Source organism: Marmota marmota, unplaced genomic scaffold (genome assembly GCF_001458135.2).
Source record: "Marmota marmota marmota unplaced genomic scaffold, marMar, whole genome shotgun sequence".
NCBI classification, from domain to species: domain Eukaryota; kingdom Metazoa; phylum Chordata; class Mammalia; order Rodentia; family Sciuridae; genus Marmota; species Marmota marmota.
In genome coordinates this window covers 11,561,411-11,582,909 of record NW_025999982.1, presented here as the reverse complement: position 1 = coordinate 11,582,909, position 21,499 = coordinate 11,561,411, and the positions used below count along the sequence as shown (strand labels likewise).

General features: G+C 47.7%; 1 protein-coding gene across 5 annotated transcripts; it reads left to right on the top strand.

The window, feature by feature from the left end:
• The first annotated feature begins 6 nt into the window (after nucleotides 1-6).
• On the top strand, nucleotides 7-11,259 carry Mrpl14 (mitochondrial ribosomal protein L14). 5 transcript variants are annotated; one of them, XM_015487807.2, is made up of 3 exons: nucleotides 7-103; nucleotides 8,737-8,826; nucleotides 10,753-11,259. In XM_015487807.2, exons 2-3 carry the CDS (start codon nucleotides 8,756-8,758, stop codon nucleotides 11,117-11,119), a joined length of 438 nt encoding a protein of 145 aa, XP_015343293.1. In that variant the 5' UTR covers nucleotides 7-103; nucleotides 8,737-8,755; the 3' UTR covers nucleotides 11,120-11,259. The 5 variants fall into 5 exon arrangements, with proteins under 5 accessions (XP_015343293.1, XP_048661355.1, XP_048661354.1 ...); XM_048805398.1 differs by lacking the exon at nucleotides 7-103 and adding an exon at nucleotides 413-434; XM_048805397.1 differs by lacking the exon at nucleotides 7-103 and adding an exon at nucleotides 522-544.
• Nucleotides 11,260-21,499: the final 10,240 nt, after the last annotated feature.

Here is a 21,499-nt window from a genome sequence, read left to right as displayed (position 1 = left end):
GCCCCGCGAGTCCGGCGCGCAGGCGCAGGGGAGAGTCCGCGTGGGGGAAGGCGGTGCTTGGCCAGTGGGGCTCGCGGCGGGATATTCCGGGGCAGCGAGAGCGGTATGGAGGGGGAGCGAGAGGGGGTCAGGTTCCTAGCTGTGCTCCTCCGGTCTCCCTTTCTTCCCTGCAGCAGGGGAGGCTCGCTCCCCGGGGGTGGGTGACGGAGGATTTGTGGGCCCTTTGCGCCTGGGGGTCAGTGGGAGGAGTTTCGACGGGGAGGGAGGCCTTAGACCTGGACCCTCCTCTGTCCCACTCTCCCTTTCTCCTTGGACTGCGGGGGTCCCTGCGGTTTCTGCGCCTCCCTCCCACGCACCTGGCCTGTGCTCACCTGCGTTCCCAGGGTTGTGGAGCCCGCCTGGGAAGGGGAGGGCTGCGGTCAAGCCTTGGCGAGGTGGTTTTGGAAGGTCACTCTGGCGCGGCTCCTGCAGTTATCTGCTCCTCCCTCCCCTCTCCAACTTCGGAATGGAGATGAGTTTGCTAGGCACTTGGATGGCCTGAGGAGTGAGTCCTTACTTTCACTTCTGTTTGCCGAGTGTCTCCCCTGGTGCAGGGGGTTTCCTGGTTTCTCATTTCACCAGAGACTGCAACTAGCCGTAATTAAGACTGGAAAGATGGAGAGAGGGAGAGACAGACTGACTTTCTGTATATACCCCCACAAAGATAGGATCACGAAGACCCGATGAGCACCAAATTTAATTTCGTTTTCCTGAAGGGGACAAAAAAGGAAGCATTGCTTTCCATAGTTGACAGTCACTTTGGGTTACTTGGGAAATGCTGGCGATGTGGGAAATACTTAAACCTTGCAACCACTGCTGGACAGAAGGAGACTGCCTATCTGGGAGCGACTTGTTCTTGTCTGTGCCGTCTAATGGCTTTTCAAAGGTTCTAGGGTAGCTTGTAAATTGCAACTGTAAGATTTGATTAATTGCAATGTTTTCCAAACTGTTGATTCCTATCGGTGAGTTAGAAATCAGTCTAGTAAATCTCGTCCATCCTTTTATAAAAGATGAAGTAAAAATTATCCGAGGGTGTTGCATTTAGTAAGAATATTGCTTCTTGACACTTGCTTTAGGTGTACACACGTGAGTGTATAAAGAGGTGTTGTACAATGTGTTTCCGTGTGTCACAGTTAGAAAAGTCTGAAAAGCATTGATCTCCTGTACCCTGTTTGCCCTCTTGTCTTCCTTAGCTTGAGTTTCTTGTCAGTTCAAATTGCCCAGGGGATGCAGTTAGTATACCAGGAATACACACTGAAGGACAGAGTGGTATCTTCCAAGAGGTTACTTCCTAGGAAAGAGAAAGTTCACTGGAAATACCGAAAAATGGATTTCGTTGAGGGTAGGAGATAGATTGGCTTTTTTTGGGAAAGGGCAGTTTTTCAACTGTGACAAAAAGTTGGGTGGGGTGAAATTGCTTTTGTGAACTTTCTTGTGGCAGGAGTCTTTGTAGGCTTGGATTCTAAGAATTGTTTTGGGTAGGAGCAAACTGCTTTAGTTTTTCCTTTCCTTTTTTTTTTTAAAGGATTGTTCATTTTACCCTTAGACCTTTTTGGATATATATTTTGTGTGGAACTTTTTACATTTTTAACTTTATCGTAATAAAACTAGTGTGACCAGTCCAGCACGGTGTCTATAATCCCAGTGGCTGGAGAGTTCAAAGCCAATTTAAGCAATGGCCAGGTACTAAGCAACTCAGTGAGACCCTGCTTTATATAAAATTACAAAATAGGGATGGTGGGGATATGGCTCAGTGGTCAAATTCCCCTGAGTTCCAACCCTGGTACCAAAAAACAAACAAACACCCCCAAAACTAATGTGACCCATTGTTTGCATGGATCAATCAAATTGACGTTAGGGCCAAAGAACACTAGTAGTGGATACTTGAAAATGGAAATCGGGGGCATAGTTACCTGGTTTTGGACCTCCAAGATCACTGGAAGACATTTCTTAAATATTATTTTTAAAAATTATAAAGTTATGAATCTGAATATATGGTTGGTTGATTCCTGAGCTACTCCTGCCTATCCCTAGTTAGATTCATCACCTATTAAGGAGTATATGGACCATTAGGTGACTCTTTCTAGTTAGAAGATGGGAAGCATTTCAGCAAGCCTGATAAGAATTGAGTTAGGTGCATTGTAGAATCCATAAAGAAACAGTCTGTTTCTCAGGAGGGCTGCGAACATAGTAATTTAGAATCTCCTCAGCTCCTAGAATCTTAGAGGATGCAAAGGTCCTTTAAAACCTATTTTGCTCCACTCCTGTCCTCATTATTGTGATATTTGGATAGATTTTTTTCTTTTTTGGTACTGAGGGTTGAACCCAGAGGCCCTTTACCTCTGAGCTACATTCCCAGCACTTTTTTTTTTTTTTTTTTTACTTTGAGACAGGATCTCACTCGCTAAGTTGCTGAGGCTGGTTTTGAACTTGTGATCCTCCTGCCTCAGCCTCCCAAGCTGCTGGGATTACAGGCACCGCTGCACCTGGTTGTATTTTTCTATTGTTTGTGTTAGTTGGGTAATTCTTACAGCTTGGGGTGGAGGGGCTTGGGAGTGTCACTCAAAGTCAGGTTATGATTTAACCTTCCATTTCAGAGGCTGATGGTTGTTTGGGTTGTTGCTCACCCTGGTGTGATTTTATAGGTATGTTAACAATGACAACCAGTGTGCAAGAGAGGACTGAGATTCAGGTCTCAGCTTTGTTGTTCTCTGGGTTAGGTAATATGCTGAATATTAAGAAAGATGCAGGTAGCTTATTATTCACTAGGGAAATATGGGAAAGAGTAGGAAAGTCCCTGTCAAATATTAAAAAATTATTTATGTCTGCTAGAGGTTAAGCAGCATCTTAGGTGTGCCGTTATTGTGCAGGGTGTGATAGAAATAGCCTTGGGTTCTGGTCTGCGCTTTGTTGCCTTCTAACCTGGGATGAGTTGGCAAGTGTCACAGTGTTTCTGACTTTGTTTCTTCATCTGTAAAATGACACTTAACTGCCCTGAGCCCTCATATCTAGTCCAAGTCCTTAGTCTGTTCAACCTCACAAGACTGTTGCTTTCTGTGTTTATGTTTTCATTGGGTGCTTAGGAATGAAATCATCAAAGAAAATGATCTGGGCGAGGATACTTTGGGAATTGCAGCATGTTACAGTTGTGTGAACACACATTCATCTTTCTGAAAGGGAATTTTTTGATAGCCAAATAGAAATGAATCTCGAAGTATCAGTAGAAGTATTTATTAGTCCAGGATGATTGGGAGGACCCTGCCAAGATCAAGGTATCAAACCTGCATGATGGGTGAAGCATCTTGAGAGTTCCTCATTTTTTTTTTTTTTTTTTTTTTAATATTGGGAATTGAACCCAAGGTTGCTGTACCACTGAGTTACATCTCCATCCCCAGCTTTTTTTTTTTAATTTTGACACAAGGTCTTGCTAAGTTGCCAGGGCTGGCTTCAAACTTGGGATCCTCCTGCCTCAGCCTCCTAAGGCATTGGGATTACAGGCCTGTGCCAGCGCACCCGCCTGAGAGTTCCTTTATTTGATTCTTCAAAGCTGCCAGGCCGTTGCCTTTCCCTGCTTTGATGAAGAAGGACATTCACAAGCTCACACTGGCAGTTTGTTCTTTTTGTGGCTGGGCTTTGCATTTGATTTCTTAGTGTTTCTTTTCCCTTCTGTTACATACTAACAAAATCTCCTTTAAGCACTCATTTCTAATTATGCTGAACTTTTTGTTTTCTTCCTTTTCTATAGAGCCCATTCCCCTTGAAAAGCCTTTGAAATGTATGACCCATTCCAGGCACCTGAATATTGTCATTGTTGAGGTGGAGACAATGTATGGATAGATGTGCGCTGGTTACTAGGCTTGCTGCATGGTGGGTAGAGCTGCAGTACATTTGGCTGATCTTCAAAACTCAAGTAATGGTTATTTTCCAGCTTTCCACCAAACGTTTGAGGTGTCGGTTCTTTTTGTCTGTTTTATAAACTCAGACTTTGTGTATGAGATCTACCTAAAAATGAGTCCCCCAAGCAGTCACTGGGAGCCTGGGTAAAGGGCGCAAGAAAGCCTCCTCAAACCCCCAACATGGAAACTCTCTTGTGCTGGAGGTTGAATTGCAAATCAGTTCTGTCCATTTGACACACGGTTCTTTGGCTCTCGCTGTGTGCTGCACGCTGACCAAGTCAGGTTCTGGTCTCTGCTCCCAGGGAGCGTTTATTCCAATGGACCTGTAGGGTGATGAGCCAAGAAACAACTCATTTGTGTATCTGTGAAACCGAAGCCATCATGCCCCTTGCACTCCCTCCCCCCACTGTGCTTCTACAACCGAAGGGATCTTAAAGTTAAGCCAAGATGAAAAATGAGCCTGGCTCTTGGATGGATGGCATTAAGCAATTTCTCTTCCCTCTTCTCTTTTAACAAAGAGGCTGTGATTTATACCCTGAAATGGAGGGTAGTGCTCCGTACCGACTGGGAAGTAGCATGAAAACCCCTCTCTGGCACCACTGTCTTCCAAATACCTGGCTTCCTCTTTGAGAGTTTTGACTCTGAACAATGTTGGCTGTGAAAGCGTTATGTATAGAGTAGGTTTGAAGTGAACCAGGCCCTATGTCCTCGGGAGGGATATATGCTGGGAAATAACCACCAAAGTCCATCAAAGTTGCTTTGAAGTCAGTTGCTGCCTCCATTGCTCATCCCAGGTCAGAAGCAGATCTTCGGGGGTGGGATGAGGCACGTTCCATAGTGGGCAGGGCAGGCGCCAGGCCAAGAGGTGGATCCAGGGGCCTGCAAACAAAGCACAGGCTCCTCCCAGGACTGCACCTTCCTGCCACGAGCAGCGTTCTGCAGTGTGTTCACCTGAGAGGTGCAGGTCCCCATGTGCAGATAGGTGCCTGCAGCTTGGGATTGTGGCCTGGAGCTGGGGTGGGGTGGGGGTGGGGCCTGGTTTTATCCCAGGGGCTCACTTTACTCCATTCAGCAAATGCCTGTTATGCTCCTGCTATTTATTTGGACCTGCTGGGGAGGATAGGGAGGAGATAATAGGTTTTTTTTTTTTTTTAAATTTTTATGTTTTTTTGGGGGGTAAGGGGTATATAATATAGTAAGTGAAATATTTGACTCTTGCACTTTAAGGTCATAGTAATGCTTATGGGTGTCCATTTGGTGACTAAGTTGTCTGGGTCAGGATGGAGGTCAATATCAAAATCACTAAAGAGGTAGTGAAAGTTTTCAGGGTTTTTTTTTTTTTTTTTCCTTGTAAAAATGGAAGCGCTCCCTGGAGGCATGACTGTCACTCTTGTGTCCAAGGCAAGACGTGTCATCACTGCCATCTGAGTCTGTGTGACTCCTGAATTCCTGTAGCCAGTTCAGATGCGGTGCTGTCAGGTCCTCTGGTTTGTGTGTTTTGGATAATAAGTAGCAAGGAATAGAATGTTAAGGGACATCAAAAAAAGGGTCCAAGTTTGTTTAGTGTCTGTGTTCGGGTAGTGCGTGCTGTCTCTGACAGTTCCAGCAGGTTACACAGCGTCCCCAGTGTGCAGGAGGGACGGCAGCTGGTGCTGCAGTTTTACACAGGCTTCTTGGAGATAGTGGGTTTGGGACCAGGTTAGAGGGGTGGGCAGAGAAGGGCCATAGGTTGTGGGGTGGCTTGAGAGCGAGGCGTGGGGAGGAGGTTTGGGCTTGTGCACTGACTGATCTAAGGAGTTTAGTGGGGTGCCTTGAGTGCTGGGGTTTGTGGTGAAAGCCAAGCCAGGAGAGTTCTGGGAAGCCCCTAGACACTCTGTCCATGTTCCTGAGGAGCAGTGCAGAGTGGAGAGGCAGGAGGAGGCTGGGTGTTGTGATTCTCCCGAGAGGGAAGGTGGGTGGTGCTGGGTTATCTTAAGGAGTAGCCTGGGAGCCTCCTTTCTCCCAAGGAGCCAGACCAGGGGCCTGCCAGCGTCAGGCCAGAGGGGACAGCAGCTAGGACCAGAAGGACTGCTCCCCTGTGTGTCTCCTTCCCCTCCCGCCCTAGTTTTAGTTGTTGCTTAGTGTGGAGTTCTTTTCACCACCTACACTCTACAGATTATCTCAAGACTTAAATTGGATTAAAGTGAATGATTTTCACCTGGTGTTTGTCTACATTTTGATTGATTCGGCAGCACAGAGTTGGCTGTGAGTAGAATGAGCATGTGATGTCAGTATTCTTTTTCTTTTTTCTTTTTAGAAGTAGATGACAGTGGAGTGTATTTTGACATAAAACATGGAGTATAACTTCCCTTCTGTGGTTATACACCATGTGGAGTTTCACCGTTTGCATATTCTTATGTGAACATAGGAAAGTTCTGTCCAGTCCATTCCACTGTAATTCCTAATCCCACCTCCCTTCCTTTCCCTTCTTTCCACTTTGTCTAATTCAGTGAACTTCTAACCCCGCTACCATTGTGTGTTAGCATCTACATATCAGAGAGAACATTCAGCCTTTGGGTTTTTGGAATTGGCTTACTTCACTTAGCATGATAGTCTCTAGTCCATCCATTTACTGGCAAATGCTATAATTTCATTCTTCTTTATGACTGAGTAATATTCCATTGTGTGTGTGTGTGTGTGTGTGTGTATATATATATGCCACATTTTCTTTATTCATTCATGATGGCAATTTCTTGATGGAACGAGAGTGATTTAACAGTTGGAAGAATATTAATATTTAAATTACAGTTGCCAGGTTTACTCCCTGATAAGTAAGATCATGGGTTCAGGAAGCCAGCTATTTGGTTCAAATTTTTGCCTTGTCCGTACTAGCTGTGTGTCCTTGGTCAAGTTATTTAACCTCTCTGGGCCTCATTTCCTTGTGTGTAACACTGAGACTAATAATAGTACTCATTTCCATAGAGTTTTTGTGAGCCTTAAATCAGATGGCAATGTAAAGCACTTAGCCTGGTGCCCAACACATTGTAACCAGCCAGTATATGTTCAGAAAGAAAGGAGACGGGCCAGATGACCCTGGAAGCTGCTCAACTCGGGAGCTCCTCATGTGCAAGGTGCTTGTGGTGGGAATGCCCTTAGACCCAGGCCGCAGTCATTTCTGGTTCTAGTTCTGCCCTTGACAGGTTGTGGGCTCGATATAAGTCACTTAATGTCTCTGTGAGATGAGCTGCGACATCAGGAGGAGGAGGAGGAGAGCAGGTATGGGGTACCAGGCCCTGGGCCAAGTGCTCTGTGCAGTGCGTCTGGCCCAGTCCTCCTGAGTGCAGGGACTGTCAGTGTCCCAGCGTTTCACGTGGGAGAAGCTCAGCACTTTAATTACTTGTCCAGGGTCATTCAGCTAGCAGATGTGAACGTGGCCTTCTCTGTCTGTCGCCTGTGATTCCGTGTGTCAGTTGTTAATAGTTTCATAGGCTAGCTGCCTGCCTTTGATTTAATTTTCTGATCATAATTATATTTGGCCAGTGCTTCATGGATTGTTTTAAGAAAAATACTTGGGAGTAAGCCTGTGATTTGAGGCTAACTTGTAGTTAACTTGCATTTGTGGAATGTGTAGGCATTTCTGTGGTAGTTAAAGGGTCCTCCTCACCCACCTTTATTAAATAAAGTCTTATCTGAGGTGCTTTGAACTTATGCAAAACAAAGCCCTGTGTAAACACTACAGTGTAGAGTTTGGCTCTGCAGAGCTCTTGAATGAGACCCTCTCAGCCAAGTGTTTGGGTGGAAGAACAGGCATATTCTGCAGCTAGAACCACAGCAGGCTGTAGGTGCTCTCGAGCACACCCGTGCGTGGTGTTGAGGTGTTGCAGAACACTGGTGACTGCCATAATTGATTGTTAAGGTTGAGGTCTGCAGACTGGAGTCACGAATCTTAGGCTGGTATTGGCTCTGTCACCTCCGCCTGCTTTCCCAAGCCCACTTTCAGCTCTAAGATGGTGTCAGTGGTTTTTCCATGTTAGTGTTGTTGGGGAGACTGACCCAAATATAGACTTTGGTCAGTGACTTGGCAAGGGCGGTCTTTGGCTCTACTTTGTTGACCTTGAGATATACAGGTGTTCTGACTTTCACATTTGGGGGAAAGGTGATGTAGTGACAAGCAGATGGGCAGCTGCTTAGACCACCTACTTTCTTTTTCTCTTTGTTTTGTACCAGTAATTGAACTCAGGGGTGCTTAACTGAGCACATCTCAGCCCTTTTATACACAGACAGACACACACACGCACATGCACACGCACACACTTGCCAGCTTTGAACTTGCAATCCTCCTGCCTCAGCCTCCCAAGCCACTGGGGTTACAAGCATGTGCCACTATGCCTGGCCAATCTACTTTTTTTTTTAGGGGATTAAGGTCTGATATCAAAAGGTATTCAAGGGAAATAGTGTGTGTGCAGCTCCTTGGGGTTCTTGGGCAGTAGTCACTAGCTCGGGCACGCTAGAGGACTCAAGTTCTCCTGCCTGTGGAAGTGACCGCGATGCAGGCATCCCTGTGTTGTGATGTTACTTACTGTGGAAGTGTTGAGGGCCAGTCCTGCTCTCTGACCCCAGAGTCAGAATGTGAATCAGCAGAATTTGGAGCTGGAGTTCTCCATCTAATCGTCTGTATATCTTTTAACCACTAAGATTTATATTTAGTGACTAATAGTCTTGTGCTAGAAGTGCCATCTCCCACACAAGTCCCCAAAGAAAACTGGCTCTGAGTCAGGACTTTGACTTTGAAATCAATTTTTTCTTCCCCCTTTTCCATCAGGATTTGCTGTCTGGCGCCTATGGCTGTCTTTAGTGGGCTCTGGGGCCCCGTCACCAGTGCAAGCAGAGCCTTCAGCCAGCGCTGTTTCAGGTAACTTTCCGCATTAAGTTCTCAAAACTGTGCCTTTGAGTAAACCTCTCATCAGGGCTGGTTAGTATGGAAACTAGATTGGGAGGAGAAATTCAGGGAAGTGTCTTGGGGTCAGGGAAAGCTAAAGGAAATCAGCTGAGCTGGAATTTGGCAGGATGGTGAATGGTGACAGTGGGTAAAGAGGCGAGTTCTGTCTGGCAGGTGACAGGGACTAGCATATGATGGAAGCTTGTTACTTTTCAGTCTCTGTGAGACTCTTACAGAGATTCTGACATCTCTGACCTGTCATTCCCTGGGGCATTAAAACTTTCTCTTTTAAGAATGGAAAATGTTTTTTAATTACAAAATAATACTGCTTGTTATAAAAAAAAAAAATCAAGCATGTTAGAAGTGTGACCTCCTGTCCTCCTTCCAGACACTAAGCTAGGACAGCCCTACCCCATCAGGGTCCCCAGGCCACAGGCATTTTCTGAGCACTGTGCCTGGGGCTGGTCATACAGCGTCAAATGAGAGTTGCTTCCTGCCATGAAAGAGCTCTCAAGTGGGCTACAGGAAGGAACTTGAAAACAAATAACTCCAAGAAAAATTGATGAGTATAATAATAGGGTACTTGGGAAGGCTTGAGCCTGGAGCTGCCAGTGGGGGCTGGGGGGGAGGAAGGCAAGGAGGCAGTCTTCCCAGAAGGGAAGTGGGCACAGGTCCTGCCCAGGTCCTCAGGGAGGCTGGGAGGTAGTGTACTTAGAGTTTCCTGCCAGCTGCTGGGGCCCAGCATAGGTGTGCAAGTGGTAGGATGTGTGACCTCAGAGGCGGGTAAGTTGGGATCAGGTTGTGAAAGTGGAGAACTATTGAACATTTCTATGCCGGGAAATTGCCTCAGTTTTTGTCTTCCAAATAGAGCCCTGGCCAGCAGAGTGGAGTGCGGCAGGAACCAGTGAGCACACCTGTGTCACAGTTGCAGAGCAGAGGGAACTGCTCAACAAGGGGCATCGTCAGTGAGGGTACAGAGAAAGGGCAGTGCTTAGGAAGTGGCGTCAGTAGGACATGCTGCTGGTGGATGTTTGATGGTGACAGAGGTGTATGGGTGGGAGCTGAAGTTTCTGGAGAAACTCTTCCCTGGATAGGCAATGCAGCAGCAGAACGGGGCTTGCAAGGGCCCCAGGAGGTCAGTGTGCATTGGAGGTAGGGCAGGTTCTAGGGAGCCCTGGGGAGTGGAACTATAGGACTGGAGATGGAGTTCACTAGTTGGCAGCAAGGAGAGTGGCTGAAACTGCCCAGGTGTGTAGAATGAGAAAAGAGACCCTAAGGTGACTACCAGCAGTGAGCATCTGGAAAATAGAGATCTCACTGTAGAGATCACTCTGTAAACACCATCTCGGCCTTTAATACAAAAACTCTAAAAAACAGTAAAAAAAAAACTCAACCCTTTTTAGTATTAAAAGATTGTTACCTTGACTTAATTCCAGTTTCTGCAGCATGTGCCAGCGGATTCCCTTAGCAAGCCTGCTCATTCCCATCTCCAGGTTCCCAGCAACACGTAGATGAGAGCATTTGGGAGCGAGTGTATCTGGGGAAGCAGGTTTTGCAGGATAGGCATTGGCTGTAAGCCTGGTCCATAAGGGATTCCTGAGTTCTCAGAGATCTTTTGGAAATCAGAGGCTTTAAGTTAGAGCTGCCATGAATGATGGTGTAATAGAAAAGTAGAGTTCTCTTTAAAATCCATCCAAATCAAGATCTTGCCACAGCAGCAGAAGCTCTTGATTGTAAGGGAATTTGGGAATACATAGTCCTGCCTGCCTGTCAAGACTCCAGGGCTGACTGTGCTCTGTGTGTGTGTGTGTGTGTGACATGAACTCTCTTGCCTTACGAGGCCATGTACCTTGGCCTAGGCGGGAACAGGTCACAGCCTGTTTTTTTCTTTCCCATCAGCACCACTGGGAGCCTCTGTGCAATTCAGAAGATGACCCGGGTGCGAGTGGTCGACAACAGCGCCCTGGGGAGCACCCCATACCATCGCCCTCCTCGGTGCATCCACGTCTATAACAAGAATGGGGTGGGCAAGGTGGGTGACCGGATACTGCTGGCCATCAGGGGACAGAAGAAAAAGGCGCTCATTGTGGGACATCGCATGCCTGGCCCCCGAATGACCCCCAGGTTTGACTCTAACAATGTCGTCCTCATTGAGGACAATGGGAACCCTGTGGGGACCCGAATTAAAGTACCCATCCCCAGCAGCCTGCGCCAGAAGGAAGGAGAATATTCCAAGGTGCTGGCCATCGCTCAGAACTTTGTGTGAACAGAGCCCAGGCCTCTGGCTGCAGGGGGCGTGTGGATAGAGCAGCTCCAAGAGCTGCACCTTGGCTGAGAGGAGCTGCCTGCCATGTGGCTGCTGTGCAGGGTCACAGTGTTCCATGAGAGAATAAACGTTTTCATGTATGTTTTCTTTCTGTGCTTTCTGGAATGTGGGCATGGGGTAAATGACACTCAAGCAGTTGAAAGATGGCCAACCTGTCTGGCCACGTGTGATGACAGTCTTTGCATGGAACAGGCTGTATGCGGGGGCTGGGCCCTTTCCTTTCTGGTTTGGATCCTATGATATGAGTTTATCCAGGATTGTCAGGCTCTGGGAAACTGGTATGAATCAAATGACAATTTATAATGTACCACGGAGTCTGTCACTTTCTAACTAAAAAGGGTTTTGTTCTGTTTTCCATCCACAGTATCCTCTCCATGTTTTAGAGGACTTGAGTTTTGGAATGGTTGTAAAGATTACTGGGTTTTGGAATCGAGCAGTGGAACAGTGGCAGCCTTTCTTCACTCGAGTATTTCTCAGAACACTCCTTTTTTTTAGAGAATTTTAACATTTATTTTTTAGTTATCGGTGGACACAACATCTTTGTATGTGGTGCTGAGGATCAAACCCGGGCCGCATGCATGCCAGGCGAGCGCGCTACTGCTTGAGCCACATCCCCAGCCCCCAGAACACTCCTTTTTGCCCAGTGGCATAGGGCCTCCTCCCAGGACTGGTGGAGAAATGGACAGGTCCTTCTATTTTGAGATGACATAATCTTGGGCCTGTGCACATGATTCAGTGACAGTTTATCTTCTGATCACTTGTTGGCCTCGTTGGGAAGATTAGGAGCTCTCTTAGTGTCTTTAATGGAATCTTATCAGGTCATTTATAAATTCATTCATTTAAAATGCCTTGGGGGTTGGGCACAGTGGCACACAGCTTGGCTCTTGAGGCTGAGGCAGGGGATCCTAAGTTCAAAGTCAGCCTCAGCAAAAATGAGGCGTTAAGCAACTCAGTGAGGCTCTGTCTCTAAATAAAATACAAAATAGGGCTGGAGATGTGGCTCAGTGGTCTAGTGCTCCTGAGTTCATTCCCTGGTGTCAAAAAATAAAATACTTTGGGGTGCTTCTTAAATATTTCAGTGGCCTCTGAGAGGCAGAGTAGTGTAATGGTAAAGAACACAGCTCTGTAGCCATACTGCCTGGGTTTGAATCCCATCTCTACCACTTACACTTCATGACTTTGGGCAAATTATTTTACCTTTCTGCCTCAATTTCCTCACCTGTAAAATGGGGATATATTAATGATATAATACTTGCTAGGGTTGATGTGCCTGTAAATGCTTAGAGCAGTACCTGGCAATAATAAGCACTAACTGCTCTCAGAGATTTCCTGTCCTCAGGGAGCTTACAGCTTCGCAGGGGAGACCAAGCCAACATGAATTAACTCCCCAGATGGATGCAAAACACCAAGCCTATCAAGGGCCTATGATAAAGGGTTAGATTCTCAGTGGGATTAGAGGCAGATTCCCAAAGAAAGGGTTGCCTCAGCTAGAGTCTGAATAGGTGTTATGATGGAAGTCAAAATAGGGTTCCTAGAAGATTGGGAGTGTGTAGACCAGAAATGGACAAGAGGAACCTTATTTTGTGTGTGTGTGTGTGTGTGTGTGTGTGTGTGTGTGTGTGTTGGGGGGGGGGCGGTTATTAGGGATTAAGCCCAGGGGTGCTCACTGTGAGGTATATTTCCTAGTCCTTTTAAAAAATTTTTATTTTGTGATATGGGCTCACTAAGTTGCTGAAGGTAACCTTGAACTTGGCTATCCTTCTGCCTCAGCCTCCTGAACCCAGTGAGGAATTATTCTTAGTGATGTACATGCTCTAAATCTAGATGAGTGTATATCTTTGTAAATAATTAATGAGCTGTACCCTAGTGAAAATAAAGAGATACGCATTAGCTAGGTGAGAGGAGGGGAAAGGTTTCAGGCAGAGAGAAGAGCATGTGGGTGAACCCCTGGGGCAGGGGCTGGGGTAAGTACCACAGACTGGAGGAAAAACCAGTGTGGCAGGAGCAGCTGAGCACGAGGCTGTGCATTAGTCACCTTGGTGTTGCTGTAACCACTGCCTGAGATCGTCCACACCTGAAGGTTCACTTTGGCTTCCAGCAGATCATGGAGGAGCCGGGGCCGAGCGGAGCCGCTCACCTCAAGGCCCAGAAGTGAAAGAAAAGGAAGAGATGAGGGGCCACTGTTCCCTTCAGGGGCATGCCCAGAGTGGCCAGAAGACCTCCCACTAGGCCCCGTCACTTTGTGTGTGTGTGTGTGGGGGGGGGGTGCTGGGGGTGGCATCCAGGCCTGCCCATGCCAGGCAGTGGCTCTACCACTGAGCCACATCCCAGCCCACGGATGCACCTCTTTAAGTCTCCACCACCTCCAATAGCCCCATGGGTTGGGGACCAAGCTTCTAACACATGGACCATTGGGGGACACTTAAGATCCAAACTAATAGGCCAGGAGAAGAGTGGGGCTCCTCTGGCTAGGGCCTTGGCCTCAGGAAGGAGGCGCTCTCCCAAGGGCCTGGGCTGCTCAGGAGGGAATTTCGCAAGCAGGGTTGGGGCATGGGAGGGGATAGCAGGTCAGCCCTTCTCTTCAGAGGGGCCCAGGGAGGCTAGAGTGGAAGAGCATGGCCTTGTGATAGACTGAGCAAGAGACTGAAGTGGACTAGGGTAGATTGGAGGCAAATGGACGCCTCGGGGAAAAACAGTTTGCCGGACTTGGCTAAGGCTAGCTAACGTGATGGGGACGCCAAGGGTGGGTCTGAGGTTTCTGGCTTCCACACCTGGGTGGTTAGTCATGCTGAGCACTCAGCTAGGGTGCCAAGGGTTGGGGAGGGCGAGCAGTAGCAGGCTGGCTAGGTGTGTGTACCTTTGGTACATTCAAGAGATGTCAAGCAGGTAGCTGTATGTAAAATATCTTGAACATTGGAATAAAAGTAAATTTTGAAAACATCTGGGTGCATGCATATTCTTGATGCTCCTCACAGTCCTCGGGCTTTGCAGGCATTGGTCCCATTTCTCTGATGTATCCTGAGTTTCAGAGGTAACATGGTTTCTCAGGACCCCATTCCTAATAAGTGGTAAAGCTGATTTCAAAGCCAGATCCTGTGACTTAAAATTCAGGGTCTGGCCACAGCATCACTGGGTGTCGTTTTTGTAGTTGGCGAGTCCTTGCCATCTTGCCTCGGTTCTGGCCAGCTGTGATCCTGCAGGCTACTGTGCCGATTCTCCGGGTCCCACGGGTCCCTCTTGCAGCCCACTGCTGCCGGCTTTGCATCTTCCAGCTGAGGAACTCTCTGCTCCCCTCTGACTAAGCTTGACTTAGGGTGCTCTGGGGATTTGGGAACCTCAGGCCCCTCTCCATCTGGCCCTCCAGAAGGGCTGGCGAGCATGGCCAGTGCGGGGTGTTCCTCTGGTACTCAGTGGGCTCTCGACTTCTCTGCTGTCTGTGCCATTCCCCAGAGGCTGTGGGAGGACGAGAGCCTGGGCCTGGCACACGGGAGCGGTGGAATTGTTACTCTCAGCCTGCTCTGGGGCTGGACCTTTCCTCGGGGACAGCTTGATCTCACTGTCCTGCTGCTTCTGGCCACTTGCTTCCTGGGGTCAGGCCCTCTTCCTTCTGCCCTCAGTTATGTCTTCGCAGGGTGCTGACTGCTCTGCTGCACCCCCTGCCCTCCTCCCTGCTATTGAGCTCACCAGAGCCACCCAGATGACTCTGTCCTTGCTGTCCCCTTTGATCCCCCATGGACCTCGGCACTCCTCCCAAGGTATTCTGCGCTGACCACTGGAAGGCTGCGGTTTCAACACCACCGGGTGGCCAGGCCTGTGACGCAGGCTCTCACGGCACTCAGCTCAGAATAGCCCAGCCTTGCTGCTTTTCCAGCTGCCCTATCACTTTGCAAACTGGGATCTAATTTGCTGTCCGCCTCCCCCACCCCAGTCTCTCAGCCAGTGCTGCTTTCTTTGCCCATGAAATATTTATAATCACAGATTATGTTTCTTCTATGAGTATAAACTTGCTTTTGTTTTTTCCCCTTCTGTGCCCTCAAGAAGCCACCCCTGACGGGCCAGTCTCTCTGGACTAATGGACTTCACCGCAGTGTCTTTGCTGAAGTGTCTGACTCCACCCATGCTGTGACTCCTGCTAGGCCACTTCAGAAGAAATATGGTGGAAAGAGCTCTAGATTGACAGCTGTGGTTGAGAGACCAGGGTTCCAGTTGGGACCTTGCTGCCACCTAGCTGTGTGACTTTGGGCAGGGCATAGCCTCAGGGGGAAGTGGGAGCTTACTGCATGATGGCTTGGTGCTTGGAAGAGGAGACCACGGTGACACTGACCACAGCCCTCACCCTAGTCACCTTGAAGGGCGTGCCCTTGGCTGCAGACGGGGGCCTGGCCAAAGTGTGGCAGACGGTGCTCACCGTCAACACTCCTGAGACCAACCAACTGTGGCAGGGGGTGTCAGGCTGCGCCTTGAATGTCAGGAAGCTCCTTCCTGGAATCCCCACACCTAAGCTTGCTGTAAGGCAGGCAGCTGGCACCTTGCTCCCATGGGCAGGGTGAGGGGGACCCTCAGCAGACAGCATGGCAGGGCACGGCTCCAGTAGGCAGGCTCCCTGCCGACTCGGCTTCCATCTCAGTCCCCTCCCTGTTCCCCTTTGCCTTTTGTTCTCTCAGGGTCCTCCTCAGAGGCCGAGAAAATTGCATGATACTGAAATCAAATGCTGAACTGAAATTCAACTCTCCCCTTGCAATTGCTGCATTCCTTTCCTCCTTCTAATTTTGTAATTCAATCTTTTTAAAAACGTTGGGGGATTTTGTTTTATTTTTTCCCACCTGGAGGGTGCTTATGGAAATTCAGTTCTCAGCATTTTAGATACTTTCTTGCTAAATTGTTTTGCCAAATATTAATAATTTTCCAAATTATTTCGGCATCAAGCCAGTGGTTCCCAGATCTCCCAACAGTGATAACCTGTTGCCATTGGCTTGGTATTATGACAGGCTGTCCCCTAAGACGTACCAGAGTCATTTAAAAAAATAAACTTATTTTGATAATTTTATTATCAAAAGAGCTCTTGCACAATGGGGATATCCTTGAGTATTATGAAACCTTGATGGGTGAGTGATGTGAGGCCAAATATTTACATGTCAATATTTATATGCTGTCAATAGAGCAGCACTTGGTCATCCAGGACTAAGGATCCAGCAAGCAATCACAGCTGTCCTCCCTGCTGCCTACTCTGGGCTCCCTGTTAATTTGTACCTACTCTCAAGGGGCTGCCTGGCATAGGAGGAGCAGGGAAAGAGAGACCTTCTCTTCCAGGTGCTGGCCTTTTCGAGAGATACCACACCTGGCCTCTGGTGGATTTCCAGGGCTTGGGAGAGGGTGAGCTGACACATCCAGGCTAATCCAGTGCCTTCCTGGTTGGCCATAGCTGATGCCTATAAAGGGACAGGCAAACAAAGGCCAGGGAACAGCATTTGTGTGTCCACATAGCTCACTGGCACGTGTCCTTAGCCAATTGCATTAATTCATTGGCTTTCGGCCAGTTCCAATCAAAGGGTTTCTGGTACAGAAGAATGAACCCCTTGCTTGAACTGAAGTTTGAGGGTGTTCTGTGGACCTTGTTTCTCCAGGATGGGTGCTCACAATTGAAATAGTTACATGCTTCTCCAGTTATTACCAACAGCCTTTGTTTAGACCTCCTGACCCCTTGTACTTAATGAAATTACTTTTGGATAGGTAACTGTTTACACAGAGCTAATCCATATATACATACTCATTTTCTTTTGTTTCATATAGCATAGCAATGAATTTTAGTCTTACTCATTCCCTTTATAAGATCATGTATTTGTGTGGTGTGTTTTTTGTTTTATTTTATGTTTTTGATACTGGGGATTGAACTCCAGGGTGTTCTACCATTGAACTACATCCCCAGCTCTTTAAAAAAATTTTTAAATTTTGAGACAGGGTCTTGTTAAGTTGCTAAGGCTGTCCTTGAACTTGAGATCCTCTTGCCTCAACCTCCAGAGTAACTGGGATTATAGACATGTGCCACTGGGCCTGGCTGCAATAATTCTTCCATATTTCTTATATTCCTAATATTATTTGAAATGTAAAATCTTGCTGGATGCAGTGGAGTGTGTGTTAATCCCAACTGCTCAGGAGGCTGAGGCAGAAGGATTCCAAGTTCCAGGCCAGTCTGGAAAACTTAATAAGAGCCTGTCTCAAAACAAAAAGGGGTGAGGATGTAGCTCAGAGGCAGAGTGTCCCTGGGTTCAATCTCCAGTGCTGGGGGTGGTGGTGGTGAAAAAATAAGTATTGCCTTAAAAAAATGACTAATGACTGATGCCTTAAAAAAATGACTCATGACTAAACCAAGCCCACTTTGAAATGTGTTTCCACTGGCTATCCCCAAGCATAAACCTGAGCTCGTGGCTCTGGGCTGCCTGATGGGAATTGCTAATGGTAGGAACCAGAAGAGCCTGAGTCTACTCACTCCTGACCACGCCCGGCTTCTGGCTCTGCCTGTCTCATTTCCTGTCCCTTCTCCCCAGGGACTAGGCCTGAGCTGTATTCTTCCCTTCAGTTTAGGACTGTGGCTCTATGATGTCTTCAAACTTGGTATTCCCATCATCTGGCTCATAGTAGGCACACAGTTAAGTGTTGATTTAATAAATCATTCCTGTTCAAACTTGTGGTGAGGTTTTTATGGTTATTTTTTTGTGGTGCTGGGGATGGAACCCAGGGCCTCACACATGCTAAGCAAGAACTCTAGAACCAAGTTACACTGCAGCCCAAGGTTAAGGCTTTAAGGGAACCTCCTGAAGTGCCTCCTAAGTAACGAGTGTTAGTCTAGAGTGCACTTGGAGTTTTCCTTTTGAGCTGGGAGTGTATAGGGCATCTTTCTCCCAAGGCCAAGGCCTTGTCAGAGTCAACCCATCTGTGGCTTAAAAAGTTTATTTCCAAACAAAGCTAAAGTGAACTCCCATAGGTTTGGACCCTTCACTGACCACAGAGACTTGGGGGCTGAAGACTCCCCAGATTTAACTTATGAAAGTATCAGATTCGGGTCGGGAATGTGGGTTTTCTGATTCTCCTCCTGGGCCACAGCATTTTATTCCATTACAGCTTGAAAATCTGATGAACTTTCTGAAGAATAATTTTGCATGGGGCCATCATGATGCATCCTGAAGGGACAGGAGGCAGCACAGCCTGCAAGGAGCTAGGGAATCTTGGCTGCCCCCGAGTGGCCTCCTGAGGCAGAGTGACCCAGCGATAATGAAGGGAGGGAGGGAGGCAGGCGGGGAGTGCTATGGTCTAACTCCTCTTCTCTGAGTCCGTTCTTCACCCCTGGACCGAGAGCTTGGAAGCTCCCTTCCTGCTTTCTTCCCTCCTCCTGAGTAGTGGGTGCTTCTTCACTGGGACCCCATGATTTCTGAGCCCCTGCTGGCAGGCTTCCTCTGTGGAACACTGTTCCCTTCTTGGAGTGCTTTTGCCTTGGAGGTCTTCCTCCATGCCTGCTGCTAGGGCTTTTGCCAGCCTTGAATTTCTGTGACTCCAGGCCCGATGATCACTCTGGGTGAAGGTAGGGCTGATATTCCTGTTTTAAAGATGGGAGAGAGCTGGGGGGTGCAGCTCAGTGGTGAGCACTTGCCTAGCAGGTGAGAGGCCCTGTGTTCAAGTCCCACACTGTGGTGGCAGGGGGGCGATGGGAAACTGAGTATGTAAGCAGGGACACTAGGCCCAGTGTTCTTGTTCTTCCGCTGCGGGGGGCTGCTGTGTCCAGTCCTTCCCCAGCAGAACGTGTCTCACACTAGGGTGGCATTAGACAAACCCTATCAGGATGGTAGCAGTCTGTCTTGGACATAGCTCTATCATCTGTCAGTCAATGTGGAAAAATACTGAGCGCTCAAAGGTTAAAATTTGAACTCTCAAAAAAGAAAAAAAAAAAAATTGAGGGGCTGTGGCTCAGCGGTGGAGCACTTGCCTCGCAAGTGTGAGGCACTGGATTCGAGTCTCTGCACCATATAAAAATGACTAAAAGCTATTGTGTCCATCTACAACTAAAAATATTAAAATAAAAATTGAATCCTCAAGTTAGAAGTCTGTATATCAAAGTCTAGTGTGGGGTTGGTAAAAATTCAAACATTTGCAGACTGTTTACAAGGACCCTTGCTTAAGGATCTATACACAGCTCCCATAGATCCTTACCCCATGGACTTGACCCATTCTGGCCAGATGCCCAGTGGTTCCTGCTCATGGGGTGTCTTCCCAAGCCAAGTCTATACCGATGACCCAGTTAAACAGGAGTTCACATTTTATGTGCAAAGAATCACCGTGTTCTTTCTTGGGGAGAAGCTATGGTGTGGTGTGTTTTTTTGTTATTTTTGGTTTTGGTTTTTGTGGTACTGGGGATTTAACCCAGAAGCACCCTACCACTGAGCTATATCTGCAAACCTCCTCCCCGCTTTTTTTGAGACAGGGTCATGCTATGGTGCCCAGAACTTGCAATCCTCCTGCCTCAGCCTTCAAAGCCTGGGATTATAGGCATATGCCACCATACCTGGGTTTAAATGGTATTCTTGGAAGCAGTAGTAGTCCTCGGGCTTTGGCAGGGTACAGATAAGGCAGTAAGAGCAGATGCACATGAGGGAAAGTGACTCTGTGTCACTACAACTTGACTTCAGTGTTCTTCAGTTCTCATTCTCAGGGTATCAGTTTCTTCTTTCTCTTTCTGCCACCCTCCCTCCTTCCCTTCTTTCTCTCTCTCTCTCTCTCTCTCTCAAAAGGGGTTGAACCCAGAGGTGCTCTACTATTGAGCTACATTTCCAGCCTTCTTTTTTTTTTTTTTTTGTACTGGGGATTGAATCCAGGGGCGCTCCACCACTGAGCCACATCCCCAGCCCTTTTTTATACTTTATTTAGAGACAGGGTCTTGCTAAGTTGCTTAGGTCCTTGCTGAGTTGCTGTGGCTGGCTTTGAACTTGTGATCCTCCTGCCTCAGCCTCCTTAGGAGCTGGGATCATAGGTGTGCACCACCACAGCTGGCTGTCTGTTGTTTCTTTTTGACAAGCCTTCTCTTTCCTCCCCTTGTTTTCTCTACCCTCTCCACCCACAATGTTGTGGAATAAAATTTACTGATGGACTAAAGTTCAATTGTTTTTTTCCTTTCCATTTTTGGAGGGGGAAAAAAAGGCTGTATAAGAGATAGGCCATGGTACTCACCTGGAGACATTTGGCAACATCTAAAGACATTATTGGTTGTCATAGTGACATTGGCAGCTCTAGTGGGTAGAGACCAGGGATACTGCTGGCCATGCAATGTATAGAACGGTCCTCATAACAAAGCAGCTCTGGCCCCAAGTGTCAATAGCACCGAGGATGAGACTTAGTGGGGCCTGTAATGTGTAGAAGGGACAGAGAGTACCTGGGATTCAGTAAACTAACTGTTGGCTCATAAATAATGGTGTAGGATGAGACCTATGGAATTCTACTTGACCACTTGACCAGTCATGATTTGAGACCTAGTGGCTGGAGCAGGTAATAGAAAATTCAGAAAGGTTGCAGCTTCCTGAAGGGTTGCAACATGGACCAATAGAGGAATGGAGTGATTTGGCCCATAGAATGAGCTTGGGGACCTGATCCACATGAGCGCATGCACAAGCTCCTGGGCTGGGGGCCAAGGTCGAGCTTTGGCTTGGACTTGGCTGCTGACCCACGTGTTGGTTCACCCTGGCTGGTCACTGCTCGGAGCCTTGGTTTCTGCCATGCCCTTGTTCTCCGTGACTGTCCTAGTGATGGTGCTTGCGACCTTCCCACCTTACGAATCTGACAGCTGTGGAGTCACTTTTGAGCTTGTCCTGTTTTTCCCTTTCCATTTTGGGTCTTGGCAAAGTGTTGCACATTCTCCTACAGAAGTAATATTCCTCCTCCTTCCAGAATTTGGTCAATCTGCTCCTTCTCCATCCCAGGGTTCCTACCCAGCCTGGGCATACTGCCAACTCATCATGACAATCTAGCCACCCACCAGAGGCAGCTCCTGGAGGAAGAAGCCATCTCTCTTTCAGCCTGGATCTGCATCACGTGCTGGTAGAAGCAGAGAGGAAAGAACTGCTGCTTATGGTGGTGGTGCATACCTGCAATCCCAGTGATTTGGGAGGCTGAGGCAGGAGGATTGCAAATTGCAGGCCAGCCTTAGCTATTTAGCAAGGCCCTATGCAACTTGGTGAGATCCTGGCTCAAAAAATAAAAAGGACTGGAGATGTGACTCAGTGGTAGAGCACCCCTGGGTTAAATCCCAATAAGCAAAAAAAAAAAAAAAAAAAAAAA

Bases quoted from the DNA above. Each gene is read 5' to 3' on its own strand.
- Mrpl14 (XM_015487807.2), top strand. From the start codon at position 8,756: ATGGCTGTCTTTAGTGGGCTCTGGGGCCCCGTCACCAGTGCAAGCAGA. The intron at 8,827-10,752 runs GTAACTTTCCGC...CTTTCCCATCAG, and splicing joins TTCAGCCAGCGCTGTTTCAG to CACCACTGGGAGCCTCTGTG.